General features: G+C 39.6%; 2 protein-coding genes across 4 annotated transcripts in view; one reads left to right on the top strand and one right to left on the bottom strand.

Annotated features, from left to right (window-relative positions):
• The window catches only part of LOC117509990 (cyclin-O), a 29,955-nt gene extending 25,392 nt beyond the window's left edge, over positions 1-4,563 (bottom strand). Inside the window, exon 1 of the mRNA XM_034169599.1 lies at positions 4,510-4,563. Within this exon, the coding sequence (XP_034025490.1) occupies positions 4,510-4,563 (54 nt within the window). The remainder of the gene's footprint in view (positions 1-4,509) is intronic.
• Positions 4,564-5,030: 467 nt separating this feature from the next.
• Positions 5,031-17,160, top strand: part of tut7 (terminal uridylyl transferase 7) — a 52,867-nt gene continuing 40,737 nt past the window's right edge. For 2 of the 3 annotated variants that reach the window (XM_034170994.1, XM_034170992.1), the window contains exons 1-6: positions 5,031-5,280; positions 6,336-6,762; positions 9,468-9,631; positions 14,114-14,224; positions 14,376-14,553; positions 14,676-14,764. In XM_034170994.1, coding sequence (XP_034026885.1) covers positions 5,275-5,280; positions 6,336-6,762; positions 9,468-9,631; positions 14,114-14,224; positions 14,376-14,553; positions 14,676-14,764 — 975 coding nt within the window. In that variant the 5' untranslated portion in view covers positions 5,031-5,274. Of the gene's footprint in view, positions 5,281-6,329; positions 6,763-9,467; positions 9,632-14,113; positions 14,225-14,375; positions 14,554-14,675; positions 14,765-17,160 lie in introns of all 3 variants that reach the window. The other variant, XM_034170995.1, reaches the window with a different exon arrangement.

Below are 17,160 nucleotides of genomic sequence, written 5' to 3'. Positions count from 1 at the left end.
ACCCGTAAGTTGGAGAGGAAATGGCGTCTCACTAATTTAGAAGATCTTCACTTAGCCTGGAAAAAGAGTCTGTTGCTCTATAAAAAAGCCCTCCGTAAAGCTAGGACATCTTTCTACTCATCACTAATTGAAGAAAATAAGAACAACCCCAGGTTTCTTTTCAGCACTGTAGCCAGGCTGACAAGGAGTCAGAGCTCTATTGAGCTGAGTATTCCATTATCTTTAACTAGTAATGAGTTCATGACTTTCTTTGCTAACAAAATTTTAACTATTAGAGAAAAAATTACTCATAACCATCCCAAAGACGTATCGTTATCTTTGGCTGCTTTCAGTGATGCCGGTATTTGGTTAGACTCTTTCTCTCCGATTGTTCTGTCTGAGTTATTTTCATTAGTTACTTCATCCAAACCATCAACATGTTTATTAGACCCCATTCCTACCAGGCTGCTCAAGGAAGCCCTACCATTATTTAATGCTTCGATCTTAAATATGATCAATCTATCTTTGTTAGTTGGCTATGTACCACAGGCTTTTAAGGTGGCAGTAATTAAACCATTACTTAAAAAGCCATCACTTGACCCAGCTATCTTAGCTAATTATAGGCCAATCTCCAACCTTCCTTTTCTCTCAAAAATTCTTGAAAGGGTAGTTGTAAAACAGCTAACTGATCATCTGCAGAGGAATGGTCTATTTGAAGAGTTTCAGTCAGGTTTTAGAATTCATCATAGTACAGAAACAGCATTAGTGAAGGTTACAAATGATCTTCTTATGGCCTCGGACAGTGGACTCATCTCTGTGCTTGTTCTGTTAGACCTCAGTGCTGCTTTTGATACTGTTGACCATAAAATTTTATTACAGAGATTAGAGCATGCCATAGGTATTAAAGGCACTGCGCTGCGGTGGTTTGAATCATATTTGTCTAATAGATTACAATTTGTTCATGTAAATGGGGAATCTTCTTCACAGACTAAGTTAATTATGGAGTTCCACAAGGTTCTGTGCTAGGACCAATTTTATTCACTTTATATATGCTTCCCTTAGGCAGTATTATTAGACGGTATTGCTTAAATTTTCATTGTTACGCAGATGATACCCAGCTTTATCTATCCATGAAGCCAGAGGACACACACCAATTAGCTAAACTGCAGGATTGTCTTACAGACATAAAGACATGGATGACCTCTAATTTCCTGCTTTTAAACTCAGATAAAACTGAAGTTATTGTACTTGGCCCCACAAATCTTAGAAACATGGTGTCTAACCAGATCCTTACTCTGGATGGCATTACCCTGACCTCTAGTAATACTGTGAGAAATCTTGGAGTCATTTTTGATCAGGATATGTCATTCAAAGCGCATAATAAACAAATATGTAGGACTGCTTTTTTGCATTTACGTAATATCTCTAAAATCAGAAAGGTCTTGTCTCAGAGTGATGCTGAAAAACTAATTCATGCATTTATTTCCTCTAGGCTGGACTATTGTAATTCATTATTATCAGGTTGTCCTAAAAGTTCCCTAAAAGCCTTCAGTTAATTCAAAATGCTGCAGCTAGAGTGCTGACGGGGACTAGAAGGAGAGAGCATATCTCACCCATATTGGCCTCTCTTCATTGGCTTCCTGTTAATTCTAGAATAGAATTTAAAATTCTTCTTCTTACTTATAAGGTTTTGAATAATCAGGTCCCATCTTATCTTAGGGACCTCGTAGTACCATATCACCCCAATAGAGCGCTTCGCTCTCAGACTGCAGGCTTACTTGTAGTTCCTAGGGTTTGTAAGAGTAGAATGGGAGGCAGAGCCTTCAGCTTTCAGGCTCCTCTCCTGTGGAACCAGCTCCCAATTCAGATCAGGGAGACAGACACCCTCTCTACTTTTAAGATTAGGCTTAAACTTTCCTTTTGCTAAAGCTTATAGTTAGGGCTGGATCAGGTGACCCTGAACCATCCCTTAGTTATGCTGCTATAGACGTAGACTGCTGGGGGGTTCCCATGATGCACTGTTTCTTTCTCTTTTTGCTCTGTATGCACCACTCTGCATTTAATCATTAGTGATCGATCTCTGCTCCCCTCCACAGCATGTCTTTTTCCTGGTTCTCTCCCTCAGCCCCAACCAGTCCCAGCAGAAGACTGCCCCTCCCTGAGCCTGGTTCTGCTGGAGGTTTCTTCCTGTTAAAAGGGAGTTTTTCCTTCCCACTGTAGCCAAGTGCTTGCTCACAGGGGGTCGTTTTGACCGTTGGGGTTTTACATCATTATTGTATGGCCTTGCCTTACAATATAAAGCGCCTTGGGGCAACTGTTTGTTGTGATTTGGTGCTATATAAAAAAAAAATTGATTGATTGAATTGATTGATGTCTGACGTAAAAACATATGAATGAAATCCATATAGTTTTTGAAAAAAATAAAAAGGACCGTTACTTTATTGACAGACCTCGTACAGTGGTCCCTCGCTATAATGCGGTTCACCTTTCGCGTCCTTGCAGTTTCGCAGATTTTTTTAGTGCAATTTTGCATGCTTTTTTTTTTTTTTTAAAGCGCATTGTGTTCTGCGTCCTTATCAGGCGGGCCGGTCACGGTACCGATCAGCAACACCGTGATTGCTCTCACTGCCTCTGATGCGCTTACTGAGTCTGCGGGCTCGGTAAGCGCCGCAGCGGGCCACTCACACCGCCCTCCTGTCTGCTGTGTGGAGCTACGCCAAATCTGGCAACAGGTCCAGAGACTACGCTCTCTGTTTTCATGCGAATGTTGACCACAGTTGCAGAGCTCGGTGGCCACTGAGAGAAGACTTGGATTCTTTGTGGGTCCCGCATCCGTACCTCCGGAGGCAGTGAGCGAAGGGAGAGTTCTGCGTGTGTGTGTCTGTTTATAATCTTCTCACCCAGAAGAAAAAGAGAGTGTTTACACAGGAGAGAAAAGTGAGAAAATGTTAATGCCTGTTTGAGAAAAGTGTATAAAGTGTGTAGTGAGGGGTTTTACAGCCTTAAAACATCTATAATAATTGCAAAAAATAGTGTTGACTACTTCGCTGATTTCGCTTATCGCGGGTTATTTTTAGAACGTAACGTTCTAAAAATAACCCGCGTTGCGCCGGCTGCGTCCCGACGCGCAGACCCGTCCGCACGTCTTTCATTAAAAAAATCTCCTTTAACAGTGGAATATCCAGATAAAATGCTGAAACCGACTTCTTCTGAAACTTCTCTGTTCTCTCACGACGTCCTGGATCAATAGAGCCTGAAATGTGGAGGTTTTCAGCGACGTCTCGCACCGTGAAAAGTCCTTAAAGCGACAGACATATATACAGACATATATATATGTGTGTGTGTGTGTGTGTGTGTGTGTGTGTGTGTGTGTGTGTGTGTGTGTTTACAACCTGTTAAACTAACATGAATCACAAATTGCAATAACAACACTGAAAACCACGAACTCCCATGGTGCATTGCAACACAACGTCCATTATTTACTGGTTAGCTAAAATTGCTGATTTCTCCAAAAATATTATTCCTATTAACTTTCCATTTATGCAGCATTCATCCTTGGGTCAAAATACATACGCATACCAAACAGCAAATATTAGCTCTCCCTGGTTTTGGCGTGATCAAAGCCATACACACGCATGCACACAGGGGCCATTTGGCTACTATCACAGACTAGCATGTTGCCCTGTGGAGATCCACAGGCTCTAGATTGTGTTTTGTTTATGAATAGGTAGCTGATATTTTTCAAGGGTGTTAATAAATTGTGCAAAGTTTCTATAATGAGTTAGAAAGGTGTGTGAGTCCAGAATGGTTTTAGAATCTTAGACCTCAACAGTTTTTAGAAGAATTCAATGCTTTTATTTCCTGTTAATTACTTAATTTTTTTATGTTACTTTACTGTCTTAATGTATTTATAATTTTGGGGGTTCTTGTTATCATATACACAATACACAATATTATTATATTGTTTTATTTTTACTTCTATTTTGTCATTTCATTTTAAACGGACCACAATGAAAATAAGTGTTTTCACTTTCTTGTGCCATCCACATACTTTTAATGTATTTACAAATACTATGTACTTACAATGAAGTTACTAATTAAAATCATGCACTCACACTTTTAATATATAGATGATTTACCGCCCCCTGCTGGATTGGCATGAGAGTCCAGAATGTAAATATCAGTGTCCATTGTTCAGTGTTGTTAGCTAATATATGTAGCTTCTCCAAAAATATTAGTCCTCTGTTCACACACACATCTCTGTTAGTTTTTTTTTTTTTTTTTTTTTTTTTGCATTCTGCAGGTGCTTTTAATTTGACAAACAGAGATGGTGGTGGAAGACATTAAAAACACTACGCATTTCACTCGGTGCCAACATTACACTTAACTCAGTCATGGTAATGGCAACATAACACTTATCTAAACCACAATGTCCAATGTTTATTGGCTACCTAAAATTGCTAATTTCTCCAAAAATATGTGTCCCATCAACTTTCCGTTTTCGCAGCATTCATCCGGGATCCAGAATACATTCGGTGTTTCGTAGTTGTGAATCTGCTGGCGGTCTGGTGGTCCATAACTCATGCAAGAGGTCTCAGCAGAGTTCCGGTTTAGGGCACAATGTAAACACACTTCGTGAAGCGTTGACAACAAGACAATATCGTGACACGGCAGAAGTTCATCACAGGTGCTACATCTCTTCGAGATAACCCTCTCAACTTGAGAGAACGTGTCTTCATCATAATCGTACATGAACTCACTGAATCATGACCATTCACATCCTCGCTTTGCCAATGTTTACATGCACTGTGAGACCCCGGAACTCTGCTGGTGCCACGGTGCATTCTGGGAAGAATAGGGGGATTATGGGAAATATTCAAATACCGAATAAGTATGCCAAACAGCAAAAGTCAGCTCTCCCCGATTTTTGTGTGATCGAAGCCAAACACACGCACGCACACACACAGAGGCCACTGGAAGACAGAAGAGGAAAACCAAAGCATACTCCTATCCAGAAGGTGGCAGTAATATCAGTAAATGTTATTTGCCAGCCGCCAATGAAAACAGCAGAAGATGCCGCAGGAGGAAAAGAAACAAACATTCGCTCGGACGTACATCAACACATAGTTTGTTTTTATGGATATTTGGGTCATATTGTTGCAGGCTACACATTATAATTTTATCTTAAACTGCAGAAGAGAAAGTAAAACATAAACACCAACCTTAGGTCTTAGTAGCTACCTCGGCGGCCTGGCTCATAACTGACACGATTAAGGTCAAGACGCGTTTGATAGCATGGAGGTAAAACGATTTTGGTATTTATTATCTTTTAATTATCGTCTTCTTCATAAAGTTAGTCATTATTGTTGGAAAGAGTGGTCAGTAAAATTGGCAGGAAAAAAATTTGTAAGTCAAGACTGTACGTGCTAGCAAGTGAGCTAGTTATAGTTAGCTAAGCATTTGTTACTTTGTGAGCGTTGCGGTGTTTTGTTTACAGTGTGAAAACAGTGTGTATATTAATTAACACAACGGACACCTGAGCGAATACTTGCGGGTGTCAAATGAACGAAGCTTGAGTTTAGTTTTGGCGAACACAGTTCGGACAAAGTCCCAACTGTTCATGACGTCACGCGGTGTGTTTTGGCTTCGAGCTCCTCAAACAGCGGCTGTGCTTTTGTTCTGCAAGTTTGATTTAAAAATAAACGTCATCGATGGGCATTTGAGAAGCTGACATTTAAGCGAAGCATATGTGACATTTTAAATCAGCATTGTGTCGTGTTCATTAGGACTACGCGATTGTGTGTGGTCTCATAATTCTGATTTCCAATCTTATCGAGTAATCATCACTTTTTTGCATGAATATAAATGATTTCTGCTGTGCACACATAATCAGACTTGCAGCAGTGCAGTAAAGAATGGAGCTGTATTCCTTCACCTGTTAATGACTACTGCAAATTCCACATTGAGACATATTTCATTTTGCACAGAAGGCGATTTTCCAAAGTGTATTCTTGGAGAAAACATGCAGTCTATGGGGAAACCTTATATTATGTTAATGTTATGTTTTTGGAGTGTCTAACTACTGTTTGATAAACAAGGGCAGTAGTTACATAAATGTAAAAATTTTCATGAAACAAACCGGAAGAAAAGGATCTGGTGAAAAAGGAACATTTTAAGAGTTGGGGGCATGCTGACAGGGATTGTTTAATTTCAAAAAGTCTACAGGACTTTCTGGTAGCTTTAGTTATGGCTATACTGGCAGTGTTAGCTTGTGGTATATGTCTTGTTAACTTGGATATGACAAAGATTTAGGTTTTTGCCAGTTGTTTTAACAACATCTTTCCTTGCAGTTTTAGAGCAAGTGTACCATGGAAAACTCAGGCAGACCTCATAGATTCAAACAAAGTGGATGGGAGAAAGGCACTGCACCAGACACAATAGAGAAATGGAGGAGCCAAGATTTGGATCAAGGCGAGAACTTCAGACTTGAGGGAGGCCAACAAGGCAGTAAGAATCAACGAGGACCCTATCGGGCTAGCCCTAAGCAAAGACGAGTGGGTCCTCTGAGTAACTCCCGTGGGACATTCAGAGGTGGTTATGGTTTTTCACCAAATAATGAAGCCTGGTGGTTCTCCAGTTTTGAGAATAGTAGACAAGGTCTGGATGAAAACTGCAAAGTGCACTTGCAGTCACCACATTTTAAGAAGAGCACCCTAGAAGGTCTGAAGGAGGACGGCGAACAGTGGAGGAGGGAGGCCACTGATGACTCTGCACACAGTTTGGGTGAGGATTTGAAAATTAGTTGTGTGTTGGAAAGAACAGAAAACGTGGAGAATTTTTCCTGCACTTAGAAAGCCAAGGAAGCCATCACACATCATTTCGAAATGGCGTGTTAATGGTGTCTCTTGGACATAGTTGATGTCATGCGTAGTTACATCTGTCAAGTTTTAAGCCTCTGTGATTTGGAATTGAAAATAATTCGCAGATAAAGGCTAAACTGCATGCCTGCATGTATGAAATGAGCTGTTGTTGGCTCCATTTATAAAAAAAATCATGCCAGTTGGTCGTGTAATCAATGTATGAAAATGTTATCAGTGAGTGAAAGCTGCAAAAATATGGGATTAAAAGTGTTTATGAAGGGGAAACATACAGGTGCTATTCTGTATGATGGCCTGACAGAAATGTTAAAACTACTGTTAAGTACTGTCTATTTACACTTAATATATTCAATTCAGTGGTTTCAGTCACTAGTGCTGGCCGTTGCCATTATCAGGCTTCTTTAGAAAATGCAGCACTAACTTTTTTTTTTGGGAGGGGGGGGGGGCTCTTTCATATGCAGGAATGCACATAAATAGGAAAGTGGTGGCCATTAAAATTATTATTATTATTTTCAGGATAAAGAGCAGCTTTGAAATGATCTACTTATCAACAATAATGATTTATCCAAATGCTATAGATTATGAATGTTCAGAGTCAAACTGAGAATTCTTGGCACACTTTGTTGGAATTTTAAGTGGCTCTTTTCAGTTTTTGATCAGCATGTGCTTAAACATTTCAGAGGATTTCCACAATTCTTGTATGCTGCTAAATGTTGTTTATAAGCAAGAATTTGCTGAGAATTTTATTATAAATTGGATGAGCAAAGTCTTGGAACCATGTGATTGTTATATATGGATTATTTTTTCCATGTGACCATGGTTTTCTGACTACCAATGTACAAGCAGTGACTGCATATCATAAATATAATAAACTTTTTCAAAATCATTTTATTTCTTTATTGATATTGTAATGATATTCCAATAATTACTGTTGATAAAGAATATTATATTTAGATGTAAAAGTTAAAACTTGTGACTGAAGATTATTCAAACACAATAGAAAATGTGCATCTGTCTGCACTCCATCATTATGATATATGCAGTATCAGTGAAGGCTGACACCTCTGCCTGTTGTAAAATTACACAAAAAGGTACACAAGTGGTAAAGTTACACAAAAATAATTTTTGATGTAGAATTTAAAAAACACTTCTAACAAACATACAAACAAACAAAAACAACAACAACAAAAAAACTTCTTTTGTTGTTGTTCAATTCCATATGACCCTGATGTAACCATGACAATAACAATATCAAATAGCTGTTTTAACTGAGTAATAAGTCAGAGTCCATTGGAATAAAGTTCATCCAAAATGTTAGAATGCAGCCTTTTTTTTTTTTTCTTGACCCAGGCCCATAGCAGAAATACAGTGCAAAATGAATGGTCCAAATCTACCCCTGCTCCAGTGCTCTTTCTCCACATTTAATTTTTTTTGTTTATGTCATTGTATCAGAATAACTTTTATGTCTGAGCTTGTTTGACATTTTTCCAACTTGAGGTTTTCAGAGGTTACTTAAAAAACACTCAGTTGTGAATACTGTACCTGAAGTGGTTAAATAACTCACAACATGCTTCAGAGTTCCTTTTTTTTTTTAAAGGTATGTTCCAGCATGAAAGTGTGCTCAATGTGGTCACTCACCAAGTTTTCCTTATTACTTCCACCAATGAAGTTGGAGGAGGTTATCGCCCCTGTTTGTCTGTCTGGTTGCTTGTTTGTCTATTTGTGAACAGCCTGGATCTAACAATTTTTCATATATTATTATGACATTTTTACTGAAGATTCATATCCTTATAGGCAAAAAGTGATTCACTTTTCAAGGTCATAGGCCAAAGTGCAAAGTCAGGAAAAATCTTAGAAAAAAATCTTTAACATAGAACGAATTTTTAAAAAATTCACAAAGCTGTCAAAAGAGATCAAATTTCTTTCATATTTGAGAGCATTATGTAGGATGGTATCTTTTATCTATTGACAAAGGTTGATGCAGCAGAACTGATCTGGATTACAGGTTTTGTGGCCATTTAAATTTATCTGAAAACTCCACTTAATGTATATTTTACATGAAATCTTAAACATGCCCCAATCACTCTCATATTTGTAAATGAGGCACAGACTGGCACTCACCATGGCCTGACAGAGTTTGATCCGGATCTGATCCGGATTGTGGAGTTTGTGGACATTTGAATTTAATATTGAAAAGCCCATTTGATGTACATTTTGCGTTATATCTCAATCTAAAGTGCCTCAATCACTCTCATTTGTGACAACGAGGTGCAAACTGGCACGCTCATTGAATAGAATAAGATTGATCCACAACTGGTCCGTACTGCGGATTTGCCGGATATTTGATTCTTTTTAACATTGAAAAGCTCTTTTCATCTATATTTTGTATTATATTTTATATTATGAAAAGCCACTAGGACTTTGACCTTGAAACTTTTTTCCAAGGTAAAAATTTGAGGAATTGGAAACTAGTGTTGGCGGAGGTTTGCGCTCTACAAGTGTGGTGCTCTAGTTGTTAAGTGTTGATATGAAGTCTTGAGTTGATTCATGCACTCACTTCACTTGACAATTTGTCCATTAGAACAAATCCAATTTTTTTTCTTTCCATAGTATCCAAAGCTAAAAGACGGAGACACAGAAACAAACGGAAGATATTTGTAGAAGACAACAATGTTCCTGCAGCTGAAGAGCCGACACTCTCAGCCAAAGAGCTGCGCAGCCTACAGCAGGTGGAGAGGAGACTTAATAAAGATGAGGTCTACTTCCTGAAAAAGGTAAAGGCATTCACCAGTGTTTCTACAAAATACTGTTGAGCAGTGGTGGCTGGCCCATAGGGGGCGCTCGGGCGCTGCCCTCCTAGATGTGGAGGGGAAAAGTCATAATATATATATATATTTAAAAAGTATCAATGTCAGTTTTACTTAATAGTATGTGTCTACATGTAATATGAATGATTAAAACAACACTTCCTCCAACTGACTCTCATTCAACAGTGCATTTCCACTGACAGAAGCAGAGAACGTATCATTCCTTGTCAGTGATGCCGATAACGCGTTACTTAGTAACGCGTTACTCTAATCTGACCACTTTTTTTAGTAACGAGTAATCTAACGCGTTAATCTTTCCAAATCAGTAATCAGATTAAAGTTACTTCTCCATGTCACTGTGCGTTACTATTATTTTTCATTGTGGGTCGATAGCAGCATTAAACTTGGTCTGTGGGCAGGAGGTCGGGGTTCGACTGAACTGCCCACTTTCAGCGAGCTGTGAGCTTTTCATCCGCGTTTTTTTGCAGCTGCTCGACTCGTCCTCACCTCTTAAAGCACGGTGATCAGCACACCTGCACTAACATTTTTATACTGTTTTTCCTCCTTTATTTAGAATTCTGAGCTGAGCCGCTCTGTATCTGGTCGTTAAAACAGCTGATCCTCCGCGACACGTCAGCAACTGACACTATATTCCACTCAAATGCACCTAAACTCTCTTTCTGAGGACCACATGATGTGAAAACGCAATAAAACTTTCTGACCTGTAAATCTGGTCCTGTTTTCTGCATAAATAAATGTTATCCATTCTTTGTGCTCAAACACCAAAGCAGGGGCGAATCCAGATGGAATGGGGGCGTGGGGCAAGGATGTGCCCCACCCCACAACACCCCTAGATTAAAGGTCCAGTTTTGAAGCCGTTTTTTACTACAACTACTAATATTGCTTAAAATAATAATAATTTCGACAAGAAAAATGTTTATAGAGAATTTAAATGTTAGAAAAATGTTAGAATTTAATAGTTACATTTATAAACAATGTAGGTTCGAAATTGCAAGTTTTACTGTTACAGTGCTGTCAACAGTTAAATATGAGGTCAAGAAAGAGGTCTTTATTTTACTTTTTATAAAACAAGTATTTATTTTCATTGAAGTCAAGAAAGGGTGACTATAAAGTGAGTTTTGGCAAAACAGGTATCATTGTCATGTTGACGTGGCAGAGGGTTGTTTTCGGCAGCTGGGAAAAGTAACTAAAAAAGTAACTAGTAATCTAACTTAGTTACTTTTGTTACTTTTACAATTGAGTAATCAGTAAAGTAACTAAGTTACTTTTTCAAGGAGTAATCAGTAATCAGTAATTGGATTACTTTTTCAAAGTAACTGTGGCAACACTGTTCCTTGTCTTGGGCGGTGATTCAAAGCGCCCTTGAAGTGCAGCGAAATAACCAATTGTATGTAGTTGCTAGGGAAAATTAATAAATATTTGGCAAATCAACATTGCCAAAATTAATGGCTTTGGGGCGCCGGAATTTTAGCCCTTGCTACAAAAATGCCGGAACGTTAGATTGCTACAGTAAGTGATATACGTGACGCTGCAGCTGCTGCTGTCAGTCAGTCAGTCAGGCAGGCAGGAAGAGATGGTGGTGACGACGACATTTGGGTTATATTTATTTATTTTTATTTTGTCTCCGTGTGTTTTGCTGGAGTAAGTTGAAGAACTCTTCGGAGGTTTAAAATGGGACAAAACTAATCAAATCAATGACACCAAAGTTTCACAGGGATCCTTTTGGAGGCGCATGGAGGTGCGCACATCAGATCTTTCTCGTGGTTTAATGACAATTGCACATCCCGGTTGGAGGAGAGACGTTTGTCTGACTCGTTATAAACCGTGTCAGGCTTCATTCACACTGTCAGCGCGCACACGTCACAGAGGCTGCTGATCTGCGCTCTTTACTGCGGGGTGGAAAGGAGCGCATCCACCTCTGCCAGCTGCGGACTGACTCCTCTGGATCCACTTCAGCTCAGGTGAGCTGACGAGCTGCTCGGATTTATTCCCGAATGTTGCTCCTGGTGTGGAAACGAGGATGAAAATTTCAGATAAAATGAATGAGTGATGTTTTTTTGTTTGTTTTAGGGGGTCAAAGCTGTGATCTTTATTGGGACAGCAGACCAGTTATAATAGTAATAGGGGAGGCTGGGGCTGTTTGTAACAGTGTTCAAAGCTGCAGCCATGCTGGTATTTTGATTTCACTTTACACGTTATGAGGATCAGTTCACAAAAGTGAAATATTCTTTGGAGTATTCCACACTAAAACAAATTATTTGCTCAGTTTAAAAACAAAAAACAAAACCCTAAAATAGCAATTTGCATGTTTTTTAAAGAAATTCTAACTCAGCCACTGAGTACACACAAGACACTTACAGTAAGACAAACCCAAGTTTAGCAACGTATTTAATTAAGTGGTTTTGTATACTTAATTTGCTTTGTCCTCTACACCAGTGTTTCTCAACCTTTTTTGAGTCGCGGCACCTTTTTTGTATTTACAAAATCCTGCGGCACACCACCAACTAAAATAATATTATAATGCTATTACCTCTGGTTTTGCGCAAAACCCAATTATCGCAATAGAAAATCGATACAGAAAACATCGCATTTCGAAAATCCTCAAGCATTTTGCGCTCTGATCTCAAGTAGGGCTGTCACGATTAGAAATTTCTGGAGGCGATTAATTGTCAGACAAATAATTGCGATTGACGAATATATTTTCTATTTTTTTTTCTTTTTTTCCCCTTCTTTATATTCTACTATTGTAGTGTAATTACACAACTCTGGAAGAACGTTTGGCTTCTGTGAGTGGAGAAACTGGGAATGGTGCAACATTTTTATTTTTATCTTCATTTTACATACAGTCCCAACTTTTTCTGATTTGTGGTTGTTTCTGTTGCATTTCTGAAATTGTTTCTCCTCATCAGTCACATTTTGTGCTTAAACACTACATTAAGCTCAAGACTGAACAAATAAATACCTTTGGAAAATAACAGCTGTTAAAGTTCAGAGTTCTCACCTGCTTTTGTGATTTGTGTGTCTGAACATTTTTTTTGTGTGTGTGTATCTCAGTTCATTCATATATTCTCATTTTTTAAATATGTTTTTAAAGATATTTGACCGTTTATTTCATCTCATGATCTCATAAATTCAGCATACGACGCGCACATGGTGTGAACAGGACGGTAACAGCAGAATCACACCTTTAGAGAAAGTTCAGAGAGAAGTAAAAGCTTCACGTTTTCGTTTTGTTAACATGTTCACTCCATTTAAAATCCTCTCTCTGCTCCGCGCTCGCTGCGCACTGAACGTGTCACGCCTGCATTCAGGAATCTCCCTCACCCACCCACCCCCCCCTCCCTCACCCCCTCCCTCCCTCCCTATTGTAGAATAATTACACAACTCTGGAAGAATGTTTGGCTTCTGTGAGTGGAGAACCTGGGAATAGTGCAACATTTTTATTTTTATCTTCATTTTACATACAGTCCCAACTTTTTCTGATGTGGTTGTTTCTCTTGCATTTCTGAAATTGTTTCCCCTCATCAGTCACGTTTTGTGCTTAAACACTACATTAAACTCAAGATTGAACAAATAAATACCTTTGGAAAATAACAGTTGTTAAAGTTCAGAGTTCTCACCTGCTTTTTGTGATCTGTGCGTCTGAACATCACCACAGCTTCTCCACGTCAGGGTTTTATTTTAACCTGTGTATGTGTAATTTTTTCACCGTTCATTCATATATTCTCATTTTTTAAATATGTTTTTAAAGATATTTGACCGTTTATTTCATCTCATGATCTTGTAAATTCAGTATATACGATGCACACATGGTGTGAACAGGATGGTAACGGCAGAATCACACCAAGAGAGAAAGTTCAGAGAGAAGTAAAGGCAGCTCCACGTTTTGGTTTTGTTTTTTTAACATGTTCACTCGGGTTAAAATCCTCTCTCTGCTCTGCGCTCGCTGTCTCACGTGCACTGATGGTTCTCAGACATGTCGTGCCTCCATTCAGGAATCTCCCTCACCCACCCCCTCCCTTGCAGTCTGCAGCCTGTTGACTCCGCACGCGCACACACACAGACACACACACCGACACACACCGGCCACTGTTTTAATCGGCCGTATTATCCAAACAGCAGGAGGGATCGCTCCTCAGCCTCCATGTTATTGTCCTGCCTTAAGACAAGAACGAAACAGAGTGAGCGAGGCTGCAGCACAATGTCAGATTCTGAGTCGTTTTATGCTTTGTGGATAAAATAAATTCATGGTAATCGCGAATATGAAAAATAATCGCGAATATGAAAAATAATCGCGATTGGCGAATATTGTAATAATCGTAACTGCACTAGTTCAGTCAGTCTTAGTGACATTAAACAAAGCTGATTTGATTGTTTTGTTGTAGCTATAGGATTAATACATTTTCCTCTTTTTAAAAAATGATCCAGAGAAACAACACTGGTGCACTTTACACCTGCGCGCTCTGTGATGTTACACTGGAGTCGCTGTCTGAGGCTTACAGACACATCAGAGACAAGCGACACAAGAAGAGGGCCAGGGTGAGAAATGTTTTTATATGTTATGCATCAGCAGCATGATTACTATTCAAAGTTGTTTGACACATAATGTCACATTTTAGTAGCTATGACATCAGATGTGCAGAAAGGAACAGTGCAGTCAGTGTGACTGATTTGTTGTTTCTGTTCACAGGAGAAGCAGGAGCAGGTGATGCTGAGTGAGATCCTGCCTCCTGACCAGGAACAAATCAGTGCCATTAGCGCTGCACTTGAAAAGGTTGTGGGGGAGCATGGCATGAGTGACCAGGATGTAGAGAAGAGACGATGTATTGTCTCCACCATGCAAGACCTCCTTGTCTCTGTCCTCCCTGGTAAGTGACTAAGTAACTAAATTCAGTATTAACGTAGAGGCTGTTGTGTTTACCACCAACTCAATATGCTCTGGTATCTGGAACAAACCATTGTGTCCTTCTTCTCTTCCCCTTGCCTTTAGAGATAAGGCTCAGGCTTTATGGATCATCTTGCACCAAGTTTGGATTTAAAGACTCTGACGTCAATATTGACATTCAGTATCCCCCTTATGTGAGTAGCCCAGTGTGAGATTGATAGTGTCAATAATCAAGAGCTGTGTCTTGGTTTTCTCATTAAGTACACTGATAAACATCCCAGCCTACAGTAAGCACACTTAGAGAAAATAATCCATGTAAACAGAAATATGTCATGTGCACATAACACTAAGAAACTGTGTTCTCACTCAACATTGTCTTTCCTCTCTCAACATATCTGCTCCGTGCTGTCTCATCTCTGCCTGCACACTCACTCAGCTTGGCACAGCATTATGTTGTACCACAAAACCAGCCAATCACAGAGCTGGAGAAAGCAGTCCGATGGGCTGTTTTGTATCCAGTCAGGTATTAAGACTTTCAAACAGGGGATTTTGATGGAAATCAGTCCAGATTGGCAAAAATACATGCACAGGATTTATAGCTGATAAAAATCTAAAAACTGCACAGACTACTTCCATGCAGCCATGGTGCAGAGAACAGGATAGGTTTATGTCAGCTGAAGATTCCAGAAATATGGGGATGGGCAGGGGGAACGTGACCATACAATAATGCAGCTTCAAGTCTCTTTGCCTTCTCTCGTTTTCACTCAGGGTCACCACAGCAGATCCGAGGTAGATCTGCATGTTGATTTGGCAGAGGTTTTATGTCAGATGCCCTTCGTGACACAGCTCCACATTACATGGAGAATCAGCAGCGGTGGCACACGTAACCACTTAGCTGTCACCCCTGCCTAGTACAGTAATACACTAAATGAGTAATATACTGTAGTCGATTCAAAAGAGTGTTACATTCCTGCGAAATCCTGTTCTAATGTTCTTATAGGTACATATTATATTAATGAAGTATATCTGAAAATCTCTGTTTCTTCTTGAAGCAACCTAATACGCAACTGGATACAAAAAAAGTCAGTCAGATTGCTTTCTCCAAGTCTGTGATTGGCTGGTTTTGTGGCACAACCTTACGCTGTGTCAAGTTGAGCGCTCAGACAGGTTGAGACAGCACGGATATGTTGCACAAGAGCACAGTTGCCTCCCCCACAGAGCAGAGATTGACCAAGCATGCAGGCAGAGATGAGCATGCACAGGACATTCTGTTTTCTAATGTTTTGTGCTCATGAAGGTCGCACAAATATATTCCCTGATTTTTTGTTTGTTTGTCTCCCCCACCCCCACCCCCATTTCTGCAAACAAACCAAACTGTGTAAACATAACCTCCTTGGTGGATGACATAAAATACCCGTTTGTAAAAATAATCTATTGTGGAGGGTGATATGACAAATAGTGTCAAAAGCCGCACTCAGGTCAAGGAGGATGAGAATAGTGAGGAATCTATAATCAGCTGCCATGAGGAAGTTGTTCAGGATTTTTATGAGTGCAGTGTCAGTGCTATGAAGTGGGCGGAAACCAGACTGGAACTGTTCATACAAGTTATTGTGAGATAATTGGGAGTGAAGTTGGACAGCTGCTGTTTTTTTTTTGTTTTTTTTTTCCTTCTCAAGATCTTTGGAGATGATGGGTAGATTAGAAATAGGATGGAAATTATTGAAGTTGGTGGGATCAGCACCAGGCTTTTCCAATACTGGAGTTATTGCAGTTGTTTTGAAGGATGCAGGAACAGTTTCACAGGTGAGAGAGGAGTGAATGATAATAGAGATGAGGGGGCCAGAGAAGGGAGGCAGGTTTAATCCAGAACTGTGGGGAGGGGGTCCAGTTGACAGGTGGACACCTTGGATTTATGGATTAGATCTGAAATTTCAGAGAGAGTGGGAAGATGGAAGGAAGAAAATGAAATGAGTGGGTGGATGAAGTTCAGATGAGGTGGAGACAGAGGAGTTTGGACCAAGATGCTGCTGGATCTTCAGAATTTTTTTCATGAAAGAAGCACATAAGGGAGTCACAGAAGGCAGTTGAGTACATGTGAGATGGTCGAGTCCGGGGGGGGGTTGGATGATGTTATTGAACAGTGGAAACAATGACTTGGTGTTACATTCATTTAAACAGATTTTGCCAGAGTAACGGTTGTATTTGGTTTGAGCAGCACAATCTTTGTAATGTAGTAAATGATTTTTGTGCATCTCTTTGTGAGCAAGAAGTCCATTTTTTCTATGTAGCTCCTCAAGTTGCCGACCTTTGGCCTTTGCCTGAAGTTCAGGCCTAAACCAGGAGACAGATGTTTTTTAATGGAGCAAGGGAGTTAAGAATGCCATGAAGTCCGGTGTTATAATGTGAAACCAGCTCATCAAGGGTGGATAAACTGTGAATGTCCATAAGAGCATCAATGGAGAATTAAAATTAATGTCCTTAATATTATGGAAAGAGATGAGACAGGAGAGCTTAGTAATGGAGAGAGTGAGTTTGACATTAAATGCGAGGAGAAAATGATCAGTTATAAGGGGTTCATCTGCTGTACAAT

The sequence above is a fragment of the Thalassophryne amazonica genome, chromosome 5, assembly GCF_902500255.1.
Source record: "Thalassophryne amazonica chromosome 5, fThaAma1.1, whole genome shotgun sequence".
NCBI classification, from domain to species: Eukaryota; Metazoa; Chordata; class Actinopteri; order Batrachoidiformes; family Batrachoididae; genus Thalassophryne; species Thalassophryne amazonica.
This window is presented reverse-complemented; position numbering and strand designations above follow the sequence as displayed.